Here is a 22520-nt window from a genome sequence, read left to right as displayed (position 1 = left end):
GCATTGTCTACAAAACATAAATGAAGGGCAGCCAAAATTTTTGTTAGGTTAGGTTAGGTTAGGTCTATTGTGAACTAAAGTTAAGAGAACAATCGAGTGAGCGATATATCTATGAGATATAAATTTACGCGTTATGTAGTATAATTAAAATGTTATTTATGTAAACTTGCGCTTTAAAGAAAATGGAATGCGTTGCTCAGCGAAAGTCCATAATTTTTAATGGACGTTAAACTAATTCTTTGCAATATTTGTGCGTTGTTAATTCATTATTGTGGATGGTTCGGTGTTTGAGCGTATAATATACATAGATAGCTAATTCCGGAGGATCTGGTTGACATATTTCGGATGATACTTTTGAAAGCTCACGGTATCCATACTAGTGTGTACTAACATTATAAGTTATTAGACAAATAACTTTTTTTCATGAAATATTTGCATAAGAGATCATTCTCTTTATAACAAACTAGCTTCTGCCCGCGACCGCATGGACCTCAGAATTATTTCTAAAGCTTCGTACTTAACAATTTTTAATTACCACGGGAACTATTTGAGAGATCGATATAAAAAGTACATGTCCTTTTCCATAGCATAGTTGACATGCCAAATTTCAAAGCTGTCTGCCCTCAGCTTAGCTCTTAAACAATTTTCAATTTTCCCTCGGGGACTACTTAAGGAATCGGTATAAAAGGTAGCCTATGTTCCTTTCCATGTCAAAGGCTACATGCATGTCAAATCCGTTCTGCCGTTTTTTTGTGATTGAGTAACAAACATCCACACTTTCACATTTATAATATAAGTAGGATAAGTTTAATTTTTAAAAACAATGATAACATAGTTAAAATATTCTGTGGTTGTTTTTTATTATGCGTGGCATTCACTAAGTGAACAATTCCATCAATTAAGAGATGTATTATACCGGAAAAAAATATAAAACTCTTCGGACGTGAGCTGCGCCAGAACTATCATCCTAAATTTGTAAAACTCAAAAATCTAATTGTCGCGAAAATTAGGCTGAATGTTCGTTGTATAAAGTTAAACTCTATCTTGTTAACAAGAATTGTAGCTTAGAGAAAGCAGTATTGTTCTTCTAGTACAACTTTACTCAAACTAAATACATCACAATATTGGTTTTTTAGTGTTTAGACTGTGACTGAGTTAGCATTAAGGTGATCCTTGGCGGACGTATCTCCATACAAAAGTTTAGCCAAATTATTCTTATATTGATTATTTTATTTATTTATTTTATCTTAGCACTATCTAAATTGAATCTAAACAACATATAAAAATATCTATTGTCTTTATATTTTACGTCCAAGAGTCATAAAATTCATATGTTTTAGTTTTATGGCAAATTGTATGGAAACTTACTATAGGTATATGTTTTTTATATTGTTTGTTTAGATACAGCGATACCTAGCTTACGCTTGGGATTTAAAACAATTGGGGCGAGTATACACCAGGGGATCTTGCGACTGGCTAGCGCATACTGATGATGTTAGTGGCTTATTGGGTACCTTGACATCCCGCGGCATTCTAAGGGGTAGTGCACACCAGGGATCCATGGCATGCCGTCGCATGCCGTAGTCTCTTTCAGCATGCCGTTGCAACTAATGTTGCCGTTACCTCGTACCACGTACATTGCTTCATCATCAAAAACTTTGGTATGGAGACGTGTCTTACCAGGGCTACCTTATTATGGTAGGCAGAGTAATGTAAATAAGGCTGTTCGTGTTTACGGCACGGAGCTTCTTAAGTGTCCTTATATCGGCGAAATATTGCTTGAATTTGTTTTAACTTAAAGCACCTGTCAGTTAAAGATTTTTGGAAACGCAAGGGTCTTGAAATATTTTTTTATAATATTTTTTGAACTCGTTCGTTTTAGATAAATTTTTGAATATTATGCAATTTGGAACGTTTTTGGCGTGCGGTAATAAATTTTAAAAAGAATAGGCAATATATGTTCAAAATTATATACATGTTATTAATTAAAAGTACAAAGGACTGTGCATATAATATACGAAAATAATGTATTATGAATTTTGTGGTGCAATAAAATATTTAGCATAGCAAGTGTAAGGTTTACTTTTCTTATTTAAATTAATTCATAGTTAAGAATATTACTTTTTTAAGGGACGGCATATAACAAAGACTAAAACGCAAAGAACAATAATTATAGCTAAATGAATTCGTTACGAAATTCTCAGTTATAGTTTGTTGACAACATTTTGAATGTTTACATACATTTATGAATAATTAATAAATTAAATATATTATGTTAGACGAAAGTAAGTTTAAAAGAGGTCTAGGCACCTATTTATTTTTATCGATTAATAGTCATTTTGTATCATAATAACGCTTAGCAATTTTTCATCATGAAAGGTCTTGCTAATCATTTATAAGAGTTGAAAGAAATATATATTAAAACTTTTCGTTTTCCTTGTCTAGATTGGGTGATTTTTAAAGTGTGAACCCCAAAATACACAGGTTTTATTTATAAGTTTTTTATAAAAGTTTTTTATAAGTTGTCAATTATTAAACTTCACAAATATCATATTAATTATTGTTATGAGTAAAAAGATAAATATCACAGAAAAAGTAATAACAAAACAAATCTATGGTCAAAGATTTTTTAAAATTGTATTTCCTGTTAAAATTAATATAGTCACACACTGCGGCGTTTTGGCAAAAATAATATATTATTGCAAGACTCTACTATTGTACTTTAAACTAGTTACTTCAGTCGAATATATAAGTATAAAAATAACTATTTAGGCTAAAAATCGTACTTCTTGCTTGAGGATGCCAAGAAATTAATGATCTCTACATGCCTTTTAAATTATTGGTTATGTTTTGTTGGATGTAGACTATATAGACATAGACTCCTAATGTTTGTGATAACAATTTTGATATGTAGTATGTACAATACTGTTATAGTTAATCTTAGTTAATTTTATGTTTAGTTGTTTAAGTAAGGGTTGTTATAGGGATGGGATGGTTGGTGATAATGACATGACTACTGGTGCGTTTTACTTAACTTATAGCACAGATATATTTATAGATTAGTGATTTTGCGAATAATCGTTTAGCGATTAATCGACATTCCCTATTTATTCTCTAGCCGTTGTCCGCGACTTTGTCAGCGTTTATTTTGTGTTTTTAAAAATCCCGCAGGGAACCCTTTTCTCAGGATGAAATTTATCCTAAGGATGACTAATATTTCTGGTCAAAATTTGACTGATTTTGAATTGTCAACCGACCTTAATCGTAAGAAAAAGTTTACGAATACTTTCGTAATTTTCCTTTCAATTTCATTTTAAGTGGAATGCACAAACCTTATAATAAACTGCTAATCCTACTGTTAAGCTAAAATAGTATTTTTCTTAGAAAACAATTTTTCGGAATAATCAAATGATAGCGGTTAATCGCAGGATCTTTACTACAGATACCGATAGTTTATTGTTTTGCATTTGTTTCGATTTAACCAAAGTAAATGGACGGTAAAGAAATCAAGGATTTATCATTACGATATTTTGATATCTTTGATTATGTCAAAGAGTTGTTATAAATTTCTAGATTCTTTGAAAAATAAATCAACTCCGTATATTCTGGTTAAAAGATAAAAACTGTATCTAATATCATATCAATTGTTTCTTGAAACTGGTTAAATATAAAACAGTTTTCTTTGCGTAGAATACTGCGACCGTTATGGTATACCATTCCAGCATTATTTTTATTTTATTTACAAAAACATAGCTCAAAATTCAAACCGTAGAATAAAATTAATAAATAGATGAACCGACTCTGACCACAATTATAGACATTGAAAACGGATACAGAAACTTAATACAAACTAAAAAATAATTCGTCCCGTTCTGTCCCGGTCAAACGTCACATACCTACGCAACTTTGTGTTGCAGTATTCACGGAATACTAAAATGCTAGATCCAGTTCATGCCGTCTTCTAAGGTGACGTAGGTAATAGATAATAAAACCAAACGGATTTAATGTCAGGTTACGCCGTGCGGTCAGTTGCACACAGGTTTTAAATGTGCTTTTTTTTTTTCTTTTCTTTTCTTTTTTTTTATAATGTTTATAGACGAGCGCTTGACTGCAATCACACCTGATGGTAAGCGATGATGCAGCCTAAGATGGAGCGCGCTTGCCTTGAAGATGCGTATTCACTCTTGATTTGAAGGTACTCGTACTGAAGGCACTAGGGAAAATGGAAGCTAGAAGGACATTCCAGATCCTAGCGGTGCGGATCAGAAACGAAGATGCGAACGGCTACATTGATGTATGATGTGTGTTAATTATTAGGGATGAATGCGGATTTACGTATATGTATGTGGTGATCGGTGCCTTTAAAACTTGTAGTTAAAGGAAGATCTCTCTAATGCATTATAATATTGTTATTTCGACGTGGTAATTAGACGATTCCAATATTTGCCTATAATACTATTATTAATGCTATAAATTGTTATTAAGGTTATAATATAGGTTATATAAGTATAGGGTTGTCATGTCACGAAACACTCGAAACGTCCTAGGATTAAGCTAAGCAACGCCTGTTAGATTAAGTTTCATAAATTTACGTAGTCGCCTAGTTAATAATTATATTGTACATAAAAAAAAAATATATTTTGGATATTTAAACATAATATGATGAGATGCTTATTTTTTGAGACTGTTGTCCCAAAATTAAAGTTTTGTTAAAAATTATAATTTTTTGAAAATTATTTTATATAAAGCTCCCTATTTGCGGTTTTCTTAAAAAAAGTCATATAAAAATGTATTAATTAGTACTAAGTAATGCTTAAATTGACGTTGTGTATACTTAATATTTTCTCATTGAAAACGAGGATTCTTCATCGTATTTTAAGGTTTAAAATAGTCATTTCATCGTCAAAATTTGTCAATTGACAGCTATTTTAATTTACTAGTAACTTCATCAAACTGCCATGGCCTGAAAAGCAGTAGATAATCTGAAGGGGTGCTTTGATATAAGCTGACAAACTTTAAATATATTTTCAAGAATGAACTTCGTATCTTCAACATTTAGGGTACGTGCTATACAACGCCCATCTCATAGCTTGAATAGGGGTGCTAAAAGGATCAAAACTTATCTTAAACATCTTAACCTCAAAATATTCGTAATCAAAGTCAAAGAAAGAATAGGCTATGCGTGGCTTGTATAAATTATACCAAAAAGTAGACAAAAGTAAAGATTAGGTAAAAGGGAATATTATTCAACCTGCAAAATGGCACCCTTCAAGTATGATTGATACAATAATACAATGCCCCACACCGTATTGGCTCGACAACAACTCGATTAAAATTGAAGCATTGAAATGCAAGTGTATGTTACGAAAGTGTTGTTTGAAGTGTTTGATAAAACTCACATCAAAGTTAACTTAAGTGAGTTCTGTTGGTCACTACAAGTACAAACAGACAGACTTGACGTTTCAAAAGTGCTCACATTTAGGCCTTCTTGAAAGAAACGAGTCTTGCAGTCGTTATAAAGAAATAATAAAATGAATTATTGTAACTGAACAACTAAAAAAGAATTAAAATTTTCTAAATATACTATTAACATCCAGCAATGCCACAAATTTTTGGACCGTGTGTTTTATTTAAAAAGTCCGAGCAAGTAGGGAGCTCCTAATGAGAAATTCTAAATTATATTTATACAAATGAACTTTTATTATGTTGCCTAAGTATATGTTTTATTTTTATGTTTTTGGATAATGTTATACTTACAATTGCATCGCACAGTAACATCGCTAAGTCAATCTAAAATTAGTCACATATCATTATTTAGTTTTGTTATTAGTTATATTGCAATCGATTGCTTTGTGTTTATGCAAATTTTGCTATATTATAGGAATAAATGTTTTTTGGATAATAATATATCTTTTATTTTTTATACTTCACCTGTGATATAGTTTAATTTTTCTGTTTATAGGCGATGGGTTAGTGCCAGATTAACTCGATGAGTCGTTTTCAAGTATCGAAATACTTGTACATCAGAGTAAAATGGATCTTATCTACATTACCTTACAGCTCTAATTATATTTGTTGGTGGACCTGCCAAAAGTATCTTAACTTTTCAATTATTCGACAATGGTGCTTGTCCCAATGTCATCAGGATATGCAGGTAGGTACAATAATTGTAATAAAACAAGTAAAAAAAACAACATCAGTTATATTAAAAAAGAAAAACAAATACACAGTTTTATTTGGAATATAGTATAAGGGGGAAACTTACAATGTATACATACAATATACAAGGTTTCGAGTTATTTTCACCATTCGTGTTTACAATTTCAATAGAATCAAAAATTGAACGATGGTTTAGGTTATACGAGTAAAATATCTCACGCGCATCCATATTTGAATATCCTGTATGAGAACTGCGTGTAATATATATAAGTGGTAGTGTTGATATCAACACTATTTTAAAAGACAGTCTTTATTGTTCTGCGATAAATGCATGCGGGCTATTTATTGTACTGGGTATATAGAATATAGATAGGTCTATACAATACTACTATATGCAGTGGCGTGCATAGAGGGTATGCAGATAATATAAAATCAAGAAAATTTCCAGTACGAGTTATTAAAAGCTTAATGGAAGGCATTTTATAATTTTTACAATTCCGCTCCTTAAGTTTTAATTACTAGTATCGGAGATTTTTTTAATTTTATATCATCTGCTCGTTTAGTGCATACCCTGTGCATACCCTCAATGCACGCCACTGACTATATGATATGTAGGTAAACATAATAACAAGACAACTCACATTTCATTCAACTATTATAAAATAGGTCCAAAAAGACAAAATAAAATTATTTTAAGTACCTATTCGATTAACTGAGAAAGGTAGTAGTGAGCCAGTTATAGAGGCAAATGTATCAATTTAATAAGATTAATGTTTGTATAAACAGTGTAACGTGGCGTCCGCACAGTTTATTTAGCTTATATATTTACTGTGGCGTGTTCCTCAATTGAGCCGATTTTAATAAATGAGGTGTCAATTTTAACCTATTGATTAAAATTGAATATCGAAAGTAAAAATTGATCTTAAATGCTACGTGAATTATTGGTACTTAGATATATATGTTTATATATGGAATAGGTAATTATGTAATAAAGAGTAGGTATTTCAAAAAAGTAGATAAGCTAACTTAGCTAATTCGTTGGTTTAAATTGCTTAATAATAGTGTTTAACATTTCATTAACACATAAAATACTGGTCGTATTGCTAAGTTTCATCAGGCGATTATTTTCTGTGTAGGTACCTACCTTGTTTTCGTTCGTCTGGAGGCCAAAATAACAAAGATAAAAAAACTACATTTTAATTAGCTTGAATTTAAATGTCATAAAAATCTGTCATTAATTTGATGTGGCAAATATTTATAATTACTTACATATAGATATATAGGTACTATTTACTATTGTTTCATACGTTTTGCTTTGTTTGTATTTCTTTATTATGTGTTTTAAACTGTTTGAATTTATGAGCACCAACTGATAATAATGAGTGTCTTAGTACCTATTATTACTATTGTGTGAACTAAATCAAGTTTAATTGAATATGTAGGTAGGTATCTAATGTTTGTATTTTTGTGATTCTAAGATTATGATTTCTGATTCTAAAGAAGACGTAAAGTCTAGACAAGGGTTACCTAGTATTAAATGACCCGAGTGTAATTTTTTTAAAGGATTTTATGTTATTTTGTGGGTGTTCTTTGTTGATCATTTAGTTTTTTGGACAATCCTGGCTCAGGTGTTTTTTGCTCAAGGAATTTTGTAATATGTAAATTATAAAATTTTGTAATGTTTGACCTATATAATTATCTCGAAAAATAAAATAAGATCGCCTGCGTAAACTTATCATTTCCACTTAGTATGAAGTGTAAGTCACAATACCCTTCAAAAACCTTAGAAATAATATTGCATTAAGTACCTAAGCGTAGGTATAAATTCGTATTTCCGTTATAAGTACTACACCACTTACCTACTACAATATAAAGCCTGCATATTTCCAATTTCCTTATAAAATAAAAAAGCAACTCTTATAAGATAGGTGATTGAATTCCCTATCTTATAAGAGATTTACATTCTACCTACTTAAAAAAGTTATGTGTATACTTACACGTAAAACAGTTAAAACTTTTCAATGTTGTACACCTCACACAGTATTTTTCTCGTAGTAGTTTAGGACAATGTATATTATTAACGTATGCATGCTAGATATTAGGTACTTGTTATAAAAAAAAACATCTGTGTTTTCGAAGGTAGTATAGGCTATAAATTTTTCTTGTCCATCTCCTATGATATATGGAGTCGGTATATTGCCTTCTTACTAAACTATCTTATCGCCGAGGATAGAATTCGAGACCTCAAGACCTCAAATGCGCTCACCATTGAACTAGGGAGGTCTTCATAAAACGACATGTCTGCCGCGCGCTTGAACAGACTTGTTTTTTAAAATGTAACAAATAGCTTCGAGTAGCTTTTTTGACATTTCTTCTAAATTCACATACTTATAAAAAAATAGAACTATAAAATGTCTTCAAGACACACCATCCCACTTTTGTTCAAAATTTAACAGTTTGAAGAAAAATATTGAAAATATTAAAATAAATGGCATAGGTTGAGGTGTGTTCCCGAGTCTTTTTGTTTTGCAATGCGACTAATAATACTTAATGCATTTCGCAAAGCGTTGTACATAAATAGGTAGTGTTCCTATTACTTTTATATTAGACAGAGGTGCAGGAACCAATCCCTTACTGACTTTAATTAGCTTGAAGTAGCATTTTTTACTAAGAAGTGCATGACTCAACACATGTATAATGAAAAATAATAACTATATTATATCTTGAGGTCACACCATCCCACTTGGCGAGTGTCGGTCTGGAGGTACGAAGGGCAGTTCTAAACTCGTAGTACGAATCAGAGATGTTGATACCCTGTCCCTACAAAGAGTTACGCCCCACAGTAGGGCGTACACGACGATGAGGCTAGCGGCTGAAACTGCTACAATGATGCTGGCACGCCCTGCTTGCCGCCAGTCCAGTATTTCGTAGATGAAAGGATTTCCCATCCTGAAATATCAACAGTAGGTACTATTTAGTCCTACCGTTACCGTATTAAATTCTAAATTCATTTATTTCAAGTAGGCCTAATACAAGCACTTTTGAAACGTCAAGTCTGCCCGTGTGTAGTGACTCTACCACCGGTTTTGAAGGCAGATTCTACCGAGAAGAAGCCGGCAAGAAACTCAGCAGTTGCTCTTTTCCAACATCAAAAATTTACATTTTACATTTTAACATTCATTTTTCTATCTTGTGAGAGATGAAAGCGGAGCCGGATGCTTCCAAGCAAACTTGTCATTAGGTAAATACGGTAAATCTACAACGAGCAAAGCCGTAGGGCCTTGCTCGTTGTAGATTTGTGTAGATTTTTGGCCCTTTCAAAGAACAAAGGAGACTGGGCGATTATGTATGGGAAAAGCTTAAGTTTTTAATAGTTTTTAATACTTTTAGTATTTTTGTTCTGTGGTACATACAGCTTTTTGTGACGGTCTCGTCCGTATTACCACCATGGTTATTTTTGACAGTAAGCAGCATTGTTCCAAAGCTGTGGTACGGTCTATTTACATGCAGATGAGGCTTAACCCCTACGCCTCAGGTTGATGGACACAGAACGGCATTTAATACGAGCACAGAGTAAACTACTTAGGTGTCGTTCTGTATATAAGCTATGGTTATCAATTTACCATTTGGTTGGTCCGTCGATTATTACCTACCATAGTACCAGCGGTATAGTTCGGATTTTATTTTTAAAGAACTACTATTTATTTTTTATTCTTATTTAACTAACCAGGCGAAAATTTGATATCATAAGAGCTATGAATTTTTAGATTTTTATTCGGAAAAATAATAAGGAAAGATAAAGAAGTAGATTTATTGCAACTGTAAATTACTGAAGTATCTAAAAGCTGTAAAACCATTTTGATATTAGAATTTAGATAACGAAAACGTGTCTTAATCTAATAGGACGTAATGAAAAGGATCGTGTTATTTACACTACATGGACACTACCTATAGAAATTATCACCAATACTACATTTAAAGAAAAGATTATAATTTTCAGTAGGTAGCACATTATTTCAGTTTCCACATTAAAAAAACTAAAAAATAAATAATTGTATCTAATTAACATCCCATTTACACGTGTGTGTGAATTATTGTTTTAATATAATCTAGGGCATTATTCTTTTTTCAGTTGCCATAGTTATTCGTGACTCAATTCGACCTTAAATGTAAATCAGCTCATGTTATAATTGTCAACGCAGCAATGAAGACTTTGCGCAGCTATTTCTTGTAAATCTGGTAGTTCTGGGACCTTAAAGTTGCTGAACTAAAGTTCTTCATTAATGTGAAAACTGTTACCTACCTATATCTATATTTGGAGCTATGTTGATGCGCTTGTTAGAATATAATGAAAATAAAAACTTGATTTTACGCTCGACCGTAAAAATAGGCAGACATGAACGATACCAACTGCTCCAGCTCATAATTACATGATATAAATAAATACGTTATTAATCATGATTTTTAAAAATTTAAACAGACGCGGTAGTTTTCGCACGCTTTCTTTACAATTAAGATTATTTCAGACTGAAATCTTATGATCACTGTGATTAAATATTATAACCTAGGTATGTTACTTTCCATAAATAAGGTAAATATTTTAAATTGATTAAATAGTTTTTGTGTCAGTCCATTACCCACAAAAATAAATTATTAAAAATAAAATCTTTCCTCTTTGTAATACCTATTAGTATTCAGTATAAATCTGATGTTGAAATCATTTGTCAGAACAATATTTACCTACTCGTATATCATAACTGCCTCGATTGCTCAATAATAGCATGCTTTCCTGCTGAACATGTGTGTCATTACCTCTACCGTCTCATACTGGCCTCTGGTTTTGCCTTAGTACAAGATTTGCTCGATCACAATCGAGGAGTCGTTTTTAGGTCAAAGTAAAATGGATTTAATAGCACTCATATTACAGTTGCAAATCCTGTACGTCTGATTTTTGTTTTACAAAAGTTCAGTCCAACCCTCAGTTTAAGAGTTGCAGACAAATTTGTACTTTAATCCAATGCAAAAAGATCCATTTTACTCCGATGTTCACGTATTTCCTTACTCGAAAACGACTCTGTGATTGGGAGCGGTTAAATCTGTACTACGGGTGCTGTTTCGCCATGTTATCACCTTGACAAAATTATGTGACGCGGAAATTGTAACTACTAGTCACCAGGTCCGGCTTGAACTATTACTTATGTTAAGTGTTAGTTACTTTGTTAGTCAAGCGTAAGCCATTCGTTTTTAGGTTACCGTACTAGGTGGTGATAGCATACTGGTAAGGGGACACTTTCGGGGTGCAGAGTTCCAGAAGAAGTCCGAGAAGCTACGGAATGGACTTTTGATGCATGCTATATCGTCGAATGTAATGTTGACCTACTTATAGTAATGGGCGTGAATCGACCCAGGTCCTTAAGCAACGTATTCAATAATGTCAATCACGAGATCAACGAGGCAGTTTTCTGTGACTTAACAGCTTAATCAAATAACGGTCGCTGAATACAACTTTTGATAAGTACATTTTTCCCAAAAGTACAATCCTTCATCTACTACTCGACCCTCGATGCTTTTACGTATTTGCTCAGCCTCCATACTGTATGAAATGCAAAAAAAAATATTCAATCTTTTTTGTTGTTGTTGTTTTTTGATTTGTACCCTTCCGAACAGGCAAAGATCATTGACCATACAGCCTATTCAGTCGTATATATTTTTTCGTATAAACGTAGGCCGATGATGTATCAGACTAACACAATTAAAGTTGCAAAATAAAATCATAATAATTTACCTTAAAATTTTAAAAATGTACTTAGTGGGAAGATTATTAATAAATACAATAGCCAGAATAGCCTGACAAAAAAGAGTAGACTTTAGTTTCTATAGATCTACCTACTTAGTGCATAATTACTGGACAATATTTGGAACTAGCAAAAAAAATAATCACACATCATATTAAAACTTCAAATAAAATACAACGCAATGACACCTTTAAATATATCCTCTTGAGTATAGCTTTTTCGTGAATTTTAAACTATTTAGCGCAGTAAAAATAAAAATTGCTGCAATGTAAGAACAGACAAAAAAAATATTGTTATAAGACTGAATAGGTTATATAGTCAATGATCGTTGCTTTCCTGTCCTGAAGCCTGAAGAGGACAAGTATAAAAACAACGAATATTGCATGAAGTGAAAAAGAAGTGAAATATTTTCTGAAATATTTTATATTGTTTTTTCAGATCATTCTTTTCCTTACGATCAATATGAAAAGTATTATGTTCAACTCGGTAAGGGGAACACACCCCACTCACACACGAGTTATCTGTACGCATGCAATATACTATTGTTTCTTGGCACTAACATAATATGCATGTTTACTTCCTCTTGATTACTCTTTACATTGCTAAAAACTGTAGGTATTCAAATCCGTTGCATAGGGTAAAATATCTAAGCGTTCAAAGAGCGGGAGCGAATTTATTTTATACTATGTGAAGATCAAGAATGGAAACACAGTTACCCATCGGTACCGCCGGCCGCGTAATATATCCCGGAGAAGGCTGCGTACCACAGACCCACACCGAGGGGCTGGTATATATGAAGCAGCCGAAGTGGAGTCCGCGACATCACAATTTCGACAAACGCAACGCACGAGTTGAAGCCGTGCGTTGCCAGGTCCAACCAGAATCCATCATCTTCCTCTTCTTGTTCTATAAAAAGATAAAGTTCGGTCGGACAATAAAATCAGGACCTCCCTGATTTGGTTTCAGAACGTTGCAAACTAAACGCAGCACGCTGCACCATCTAGCGTTTAGTTTGCAACGTTCTGAAACCATCTGAAAATTTTCCATTACCGCTCTCTTTTTTTTGCTAATTTTAGTTGCTTAATGAAATTAAACATATCCAAAGTAACTAATAGCTAATCGATAGAATTTTTATTTCATTCCAAAATTAAATTAAATATTTAAGAAAATCTTACAAGAAAATTGCGTTAGAGTTAACATTGAATTGAAATTATATCGGTCGAGTAAATTTTACTAAATATTGTACATCCACTGTACCATTCAGTCTGAAATATGGTCAAGTGTAACATATCTATAGATGTGAAGAGCTAGATTAAATCATCATATCAACCTATTACCGGCCCACTAAAGGCAAGGGTTTCCTCCTACAGTGAGAAGGGTTTAGGTCGTAGTCCATCACGCTGGCCCAGTGCGGATTGGTGGTTTATTATATTGCTATATTTAATGGCACTAAGATATTATTTAGTTTGAACCTCATTTTGGGAAATGCAATTTATATGCAGCAATTTATGAGATGAGTTTGCTAACTACCACCTTTGAATAAGGTCGTCCTAAGACTCATCTGTGACGTGGATCACTTATATACACTTAATGGAAAATAATGAAAATTAATAATGTTTGTTATTAGGCATAAAAGTATTATGCGTAAAAAAAAAATTTTTAACAGAAGTTTGTTTGTTTGCAGTGCATGCTTTTTTCTTGAATAATAATTAATTGTGAAAAAACTAAAAACATTTTTTTATTGAATTTTTGATTGATTTGGGAGAGACTGATACGTAATTATATAAAAGCTACTCGGGGCCCTGTACTTGCGATCTAAGGTGGATGTACCGAAGTATGTCATGTGAGTAGTACTCTGGAGGCGAGAGCGTCTGCACCCTTGCTCTTTTTGTGACGTTCATCTCATAGAGCTATATATCAGTAATAGTTTATAGCAAGATTTATGTAATGCCAAGCCAAGTTTTTCGTTATATAAAACTCAAATTATACTACATATAACATTATTTGTTATGGTAGTATCACTGTTTTTATAAAATAAGATTTTTTTTAAATGTAGGTAAATCATAGGTACTTTGCACAAGTAATTACAAGATCTATTACAAAGTCAGGTAAGAAGAAGTGGACTTACATGATCTACCTAGGTTCGCGTTCTCGTTTGTTGCTGCAAAACTCATTAAAACTGGCCTACTCCATTTGTCTTTAGAGCGCTACATTGTAACAAACTTACACTTATAAGATTTTTTTAGACCACTGTTCCCCCACAGTAGGTATACATTGGTGGCGCACTGATTTAGAGGTTTCGGAAGACTAGGTATTAGTCTTCCTGAACCTCTGAATCAGTTTATTTTTTCATGTTTCTTTATTATAACTAACTTCGTCCGCGTTTATTACGGAATAAAATTAACTTGTGTTACTCTCCATCCTTTTAACAAACTCTGTGCCAAAAATCAGTTGATTGGATGCTTAATTAGGGCGCGAAGGACAGATAAACAGACCAACAAACACATGTTCGAATTTACTATATTAGTAGTGATTAATGTAAAACAAATGAAATAAATAAGGTATTTAAAGATTAATAATCGTGAACTGTTTAATTATTTTTAAATAGTTTCCAACTTTCCGTGTGGGTAGTGCGTACAAGGAGCGGAAGAACTATAAACGTTTCATAATGATGTCCGCACATCTCGGAGGTCCGCACGGACGGTCCCGTACGGACCGTAGTAGACACGTTTGACGCGTATAAATAGGTAGATAAGTACGCATTGTTTTACACTATTAAAATGTATTAAAAGAATATATAATTAATCTATTACGGAATAATCATGGCTAATTGTCTATCTCATTGAGTGACAATATTAAAAACAATATATAAATCCGCTCATTTTGGTAAATAGGAACTTACCCAATATATATATATATAGGCAGGCACTTAAGGTGCTGAGTACCTACTTACTGCTAAATGAGATTAAAATAACTATTAATAGTAAGTTACTTATGCAGTTCCATATATGTAAAAAAATATTGCAAAAAGATAACTGGGGGATGTTAGAGATAAGCAATAGAAGGTAATAAAGCAACTTATTTTTTTTTTTCTGTTTGTCTGTTGGCTTGAGCCCGCACCACTACTGTAGGTATTGGTATGGTTTAATTTATAATGAACACGATAATTGCTAGAATGCATCAAAGATTGCAAAAAAAAAATTGTATTAGGTACTATTAAAACTAACCGATCTTCCATGGTGGTATTTTTAACGGGCCTGGTTTTAGATAATCAACTTAATCTACTTACGAGTAGTTGTTATTTTGACTACTCCCGTATATCGAATATCAATGACATAGGGGCACATGTCGTATTACAAATTCTCAAGCTTCCTGCATTCTTAGAATAAAATTTGAAAACTCGGAAGCGTGGAATAGCTTCTAAGAGACTTTAAAATATTCATCATATCAACACATTACCAGGGCACTATAAAGCACGGGTCGCCTCTCAGAATGAGAAGGCAGTACGTACTTCACCACGACGCGCGACGTGCTGGCCAAGTGGCCATTGGTAGATCTCACGCGCATATGAGAGCGTTATGAAAACTCCCGTTAAAAAACGCACATAACTCAAAAAGTTAGAAGTGTGTGCCGGGGATCGAACTAAGTAGGTCCACACGAAAGGGAAGCCGCTATTTAGATATTAGCAATGTTAAATAATTATTACTTACATTGAAAATTGAAATGCATCATAACACGTTAAATTTCTATTGTAATTTTAATGTAAATTAGCTGACCCGTGCAACTTCGTTGCAGCAAATCGGTTATTACCGGAAAACACAATCAAAATGACATTTTCTAAAAATGAATCCTAGCTAGATCGATTTATCGCACCCGAAACCCCTGTATATTAAATTTCATGAAAATCGTTGAAGCCGATTCCGAGATTCCAGTTATATATATATATACAAGAATTGCTCCTTTAAAGCACATCTGTAAAAATATTTAAAAAAACTTAGGTATTTTATGAAAGCCTTGTACTATTACATTTTAATATTATGGTACGAAATATTATGTTCGAAAATTTTAATGGGGTAGTTCTAAATTTGTAAGGAGTACAAACCAGGATTGTAGAGCAAGATCCAGTAGAGGCCGGTAATGATGATCGCAACGGTGATCGTTGTGTTGTAGAACAACCAGTACATGCTCACGTACCACGGCAAGGGACCTCCATCTGAAATATTATCACTTGTTTAGGTTTACCTATTAATGATGGACCGGAGAACCTCGCCAGCAGAGTGCCAAGGAGGTTTTCTACCAATTTCAATTTACTTATTCGATCGCGTGCAAGTTAATTACGATTTATATGGTATCAAAGGCAATATTAACATTGGATGGATCAAATGAGTCGCAGTTAGTCGCAACAAACAGGCAGAACAATCATATCGAGATATAGTTATGGATGTCCACATTATCCCCATGTAGTGACACGTGTAGTGGGCGTTAATCAGTTAAGATGCCGATGAAAAAGGCACTTTTGAAGTCGCTAAAATACACAAAGAACTAACCGAAAGCCACGCTGTTACGATCATGTCACTAAAAGAGTCATGAGTATGTGGGACGGATATTCATGACTCTTTTAGTGAATAACCTGGCTACAAACAATTAAAAATGACATAATAGCGAGCAACACAACAGAAAAGACAACCCACAACCGTTGGGTGTGGCGCAGGAATACTAAGAGGGCTAACTCCAAATGAATTAGGATATTATCCAAGACAAAGAAGAAGATCTAGTAATAAGGCAGTTGTCGAAATGTTGAAATTTCGAGTCTCCCGTTTTATTCTTGTTTCTACAACCATTTTAGTTTTTTTGTCTAAAAACCTTTTATTTCCGAAGTTGGGTTATAAATATATAAATAAATATACTACGACAATTCACACATCGCCATCTAGCCCCAAAGTAAGCGTAGCTTGTGTAGGGGAACTACGATGACTGATGAATAATTTTATGAATAATATTCATACTTATAAAATACACATAAACACCCAGACACTGAAAAACATTCATGTTCATCACAAAAACATTTTCCAGTTGTGGGGCTGGAACCCACGGCCATGGTCTCAGAAAGCTGGGTCGCTGCTCACTGCGCCAATCGGCCGTCAAATAATAATATATTACATTACAGGAAAAACATAGCTATTTCTTTTAATTGCACGTGATTGCTCTATAAGGTCAAAATGGGGGATCGAAATTTTTAAATTAGGGTAAATATGAAAGAACATAGTATATAATTATTTAGGTATACACTTTTCCTTAACCCGTGGTTAGGTATTAAGGACGAGCAATATTTCATTAAAATTTACAAGAAAATACTATTGCATGAACAATATCTACGTTTATTAATGGGAATGTGACACGGTTACTACGTAAGCGGCAGCGTCTGTAGTAATATTATGTCATAACGTGTACGAGGCATGTGGGCCAACGTGTGACGGCAATCGACGAGTGGTGCTTGCATAGTAATCGAGCGAACAGACGCGTGAAAAGAACGAGAACAAAACGCTGTTTACAGTACATTATGCGACGATTAGCAAGCTCGGCCAGACAAAGGTCTTTGCTAGCATTCAGCGTAACGTAAACATTGCGTCTATTGATGTTTTCGTTCCCATTCAATAGTAAATATTTCACGTAAGTAAATACATGTAAGCTCGATCCTGACATTTCTCGCTTACTTATAATATTTTTTTATTTTCAATACATAGTTTTATTCACAGTATACTCCGAACCACCGCGTCGCATAGCCCGACCTCTCTATTACCGACTTCGTTTTCCGCATGATAATAACCCTGACTACTACTTATTATAAATGCGAAAGTGTGTTTGTTTGTTATTTTCGTAACCTAACTAAAAAACCAATCAACTAGTCAATTTTTGGCATAGTGATATTTGGAAGTTTGGAGAATAACAAAGGTTTTCTACTTTTATCCCAGGTTAACAAACGTTTCCCATAGGATTTGTAAAAAAACAGTAATAAATGCGAACAAAGAACGCGGCAAACAGTTAGTATAATAATAGCAGAGAATTGTGCTTTCCCCTATCATATCATGCACAAAGCACTATGAAATCTTGACTTGTAGCTCCTGATAAAGCACATTAAAAAAAATAGGTTTATTATTAGTATAGGAAAGAGGTTAGTTATTATTTCATTGTGATTTAAGTCTGCGAATGTCCCACTTCGAACATATTATTTCATATTGAGCTTTGGAAATAGACATAAGGTATTTAAACAAGGCTTCAAGACTTTAAATATTTTATTACTGGTCTAAAAAACCCAAACCATTCAGCCAAAAATAATTGGAGATAAAATTGAAACAGGAAAAAATACCGAGAACACGATTGCCTCTGGGAAATCCAAGCTCTTTTTAGAAATGAAACGGAAAGTGAGGAAAAAGGGAGACTAAAAATTTGAGATGCTTGCACCAAAAATGAAAAGATATTTACTAAAGCATAATATTTAACATAACTTTTGTTCTTATTTCGAATTGAATCGTGTACATTACGTATACGTCGGTTTTTTGGATTTTTATAAAACTTTCGAAAGAAATCATGGTTTTTGGTCGTTCGTTTTTCAGTCCATTAAAAGTAAAATGTTTTAGTAAAAGTAATTTACCTACTTAGGTTATTATGAATTATAAGTAATTTAAGATTATCTGTACTTAGTTTCTCAGAGTAGTATTGAACTATGTCGGCCCTGTCGCTAAATTCATATTTTCTTTATCTTATTTATTTAAGTTTACTTCAGTTATGTACCTGTAAGTATGAGTCATTACACGTGTTTAGCCGACAGCAACATAAGAGATTAACGGATTTGATTGGCTGATTGTGTTTAATAGAACATTTTACACTTTATACTTCTTCCCATAAATTTGTTGGAATACAATCACCATCAATATTACTATTCACCCATAAACAAATTTTAATTATTTAAGTAACTACATAAACACAATTTTCTCGTAAATCGTATTTATTTTGTTTATCCGCCTTGTTCCTTGTATCCAGTGTAAAATAGTTTCATAATAGTATCTAAATACTGCGTTACCTAGCGACAGTCAATTGAAGAAAACTAAGGATTGAAAAAAACCTTACAATAAAAAAAAAGACAACAATGGATTCTGATGTCGCGCTTTATTTTCGATATTCGAACTGACTGACTGAAAATATTAAGATTTCCAATGAAATCTGAATTAAAAAAAAAACGTTTATACAATTCGTAGCTTTAACGAAATTGTTTTTCCCTATCATATCAACGAAATAATATGCATTAAATTCTGTGGAGTGATTGAATAAAAATGCTAACATTCAGGTATTTAATCGTAAACAGCACCATTAATAGCTAAGTAAATACCTACCTACATAATTGATTTTATATTTATGATTGATAGGTTTAATGGTTTTGTAATAAATGCTCACTACTAAGAATTTTCTTGGCATAATCAATATGGAATATGTAGAGATATTTTTATAATTGTGTTTTGAGTTAACTTCTGTTTTTCCATTCTTAATCTACCTAACAGCCCGATATTCTGTGTTAGAGCAGCGTAGATAATCCAACTAGATCTATCGAATGAGAGATGTCGCTTATTACGTTTTACTGATACTTTCAGGCACAGGCCAGGGGTCTCTCATAGAAGAGAGGAATAATTAAGACTATGCCACATCACATATAAGTTATAATAACCGGGATCGATCTCCGAGGCACGGGTAGGTCATCACAAATTACCCAACAGAAAATATTTTCAGTACACACCTGCCAATTCTTGGCCCGATCAGGGAATCGAACCTAGAAACTCGTGATCTGTAGTTAAAGAAACCAACCAACAGACCAACGCGGCACAGGAAGTTAAAAACTAAGATATTAATATTACATCTACATAAGTAATAAAATTTAACTAACCAGGTATCCGTTGGCAAACAGCTAAGAGCGATACTAGGGTGGCAGAAAGCGTCAACAGAGTCACCAGCAGCAGACCCCAGTTCGTCAGGTAGATGAGCCAATATGGAGTAGGAGAAGTGGCAATAGACCACACGAAGATGCTCATTGTGATCACAGCTAAGAGCATCCGCAGCACCAGCATCGGCACTGCTGAATCTCCACGTTGCCATGACGTGAGGTAAAAGTCTGACAACCTTTCGTGAGACGTCACCCACAAATCGGAAAGCGAAAAGCTCTTCCTAAAACATTTCACCATTTTACGACCCTATCAAACACTCCCAGTAATAAGCATTTCCCATAAACCGTTCACTGAATTTCGAACAAACGTAAGATACGTCTGTTTTGATAACAATTTTGTAACACACACCAGGTAAGAGTGAGATCTTGTTGAGAGTTAATCAGATTCGTTATCGATAAAGTATCATTATCGCTAACCAATGATCAACCATCTAAGTATTACAACAAAATATAACCTATATTTTTAAATCCAGAAACTTTTCTGCTCGCAGTCGACCGTGTGAGCGATGAAATCGAGTGTGGTATATAAGGTTAAAGAATATTCTGGTAGGATTTGTGGTTGTTTTACTTATGTTTTGGTTAGATATCACGATCGCGAATGTGGTTTATGTTTGATAACAAAGGTGCGAATCCAAACACGAACGGTCGACGGCGAGACTAAAGAGACGGGTGACTGCGTCGGCAGCCGCTCTCGGCGGTGCACTTGCGTAAACTGTGCTGCTTTATGTAATCAGCTGTTTCGTAGATTCAAACTGGTTCTCAAGCCTCAATGTCAAGATATTGTCTTTGCAATCACGTTGGCAAATAAGCTCAGAGGGATGCCAAGAATTTAAAAAAATGCGATTCGTATGAGGTATTTACTATGCAAGGGTAACGGAATATAGAATGTCTTATGTCCTCGTAATAAAATCTTCTTTTTTTTCTTAAATTGAATTTTTTCAATATATAAATGTCAACAAGGTTAAATATTTCTTATTTCTAGAGTTATATCAGGAAGTTTAATTTATTCTATTAGTTTTTCTGTTTTTTGAGTATTGGACCTTGCAAAAAAAAGTTTTATAAGTACTTTTTGAAATACTTATCAATTGAAATACTCACAATTTAGTTTTTTGTATTTAATTGTGAGAACTTTAATTAAAACTGTGTGACCAATGATTCTGTTTCTCAAAATACTATTAGTACCTATTTATAATATAATAATTACTAGTTTTAGGACGCTATTGGGTAATTTATTGTAGTTGAGTCGGATATTTTGATTGAATAAAAAAGGAGACGTTTTGAGTTGGAAGGAGATCGATTTGTATTGATAGTAGTCAACTTTGTAGTTCCTAAGCTTGTTTCAGTGTATAATCTGTTGGTGAACCTAATAAATAAATAAATAAATAACTGAAGACTCGAATAGTTCATTATAATTATGAGGAAGCAGATGTACTTAAAAATAATTGATAACTGGTTTTATTAATGCGAATATTATGTGACAATGTGCAAGATGTGATAATGTTAAAATAACAAGATGTTTTTTGATCATTATAAATAATATGTTAAATATGCAAGAACCCCTTCTTGCATATTTAACATATTGCATGTATGTTTATGTTTACATATTAATTAAGTGATCAAAAACAAGTTTACTATATTAAGACTTATCATTGTTAGATTATATTGGCAACAAAAGAGGTCAGAGCCTTCAGAGGATAAAGTCACTTTTACCCAACTTTTCTATTTATGTCAATAAACTTTTGCCTACTCTTTGGTGTAAAGTGTGATTATTATACCTTGATGGCAGTGGCGTGCATAGAGGGTATGCACAGGGTATGCAGATGATATAAAATGAAGAAAATCTCCAGTTCGAGTTATAAATACTTAAGGGCAGGCTTTTTATAACTCTTACAATGCCTATCCTTAAGTGTTTTATAATTCGTACTGGAGATTTTCTTCATTTTATATCATCTGAATACCCTGTGCATATCCTCTATGCACGCCACTGCTTGATGGACCAAGCAAATGGCCCCTGCCTTACCTGATGCTAAGTGCAAAATCATAGTCTATAAACAGTGCAACACTGCACAGGGTATGCACAAAATATTTGAGACCTCATGTGCCTGTTATACCGGCAACCACCCCATTAAGACCGGATTTATATGCTATGCTGCTTAGCTTAGTAGGAACTACCCCGGACAAGTTGTCACAAAAAGCTCTGCTACTAAGTACAACATAAATGTACTAAAAACTATGTAGCGATAGGACCGCTGAATTGTTATATGTTCACTGTGTTTTAAGTGTTTTAAGTGAAGCCGAAGGTCTACCCACTGTGCTATCACCGCTTTACTGAAGGTTAAGGGAGAATAAGAAGCCTTTAATACAGTTGACTTTGACATCTTGCTTAGTCTTTTACGCTCTATTAACATATCTCCATCAGTAATAGACTGGTTTCGGAGTTACCTCAATGGCCGTCGACAGCGCATTCAGATTGACGAGTCCTTTTCGTCTTGGTGTGATGTTGCGGCTGGGGTACCTCAGGGTGGCGTGTTATCTCCTTTACTTTTTTCTATTTTTATTAACTCTATTACTCA

General features: G+C 33.4%; 1 protein-coding gene across 3 annotated transcripts; it reads right to left on the bottom strand.

Annotated features, from left to right (window-relative positions):
* Positions 1 to 6185: 6185 nt before the first annotated feature.
* On the bottom strand, positions 6186 to 20649 carry LOC120631145 (protein rolling stone-like). Of its 3 annotated transcripts, none has more exons than XM_039900605.1 (5): positions 20516 to 20649; positions 19891 to 20378; positions 16057 to 16167; positions 12671 to 12860; positions 6186 to 9108 (listed from the first exon to the last, which is right to left on the bottom strand). In XM_039900605.1, exons 2-5 carry the CDS (start codon positions 20183 to 20185, stop codon positions 8889 to 8891), a joined length of 816 nt encoding a protein of 271 aa, XP_039756539.1. In that variant the 5' UTR covers positions 20186 to 20378; positions 20516 to 20649; the 3' UTR covers positions 6186 to 8888. The 3 variants fall into 3 exon arrangements, with proteins under 3 accessions (XP_039756539.1, XP_039756547.1, XP_039756530.1); XM_039900613.1 differs by having other exon boundaries at positions 20591 to 20620; XM_039900596.1 differs by having other exon boundaries at positions 19891 to 20649.
* Between the last annotated feature and the right edge of the window lie 1871 nt (positions 20650 to 22520).

The sequence above is a fragment of the Pararge aegeria genome, chromosome 2 (genome assembly GCF_905163445.1).
Source record: "Pararge aegeria chromosome 2, ilParAegt1.1, whole genome shotgun sequence".
Lineage (NCBI taxonomy): Eukaryota > Metazoa > Arthropoda > Insecta > Lepidoptera > Nymphalidae > Pararge > Pararge aegeria.
This window is presented reverse-complemented; position numbering and strand designations above follow the sequence as displayed.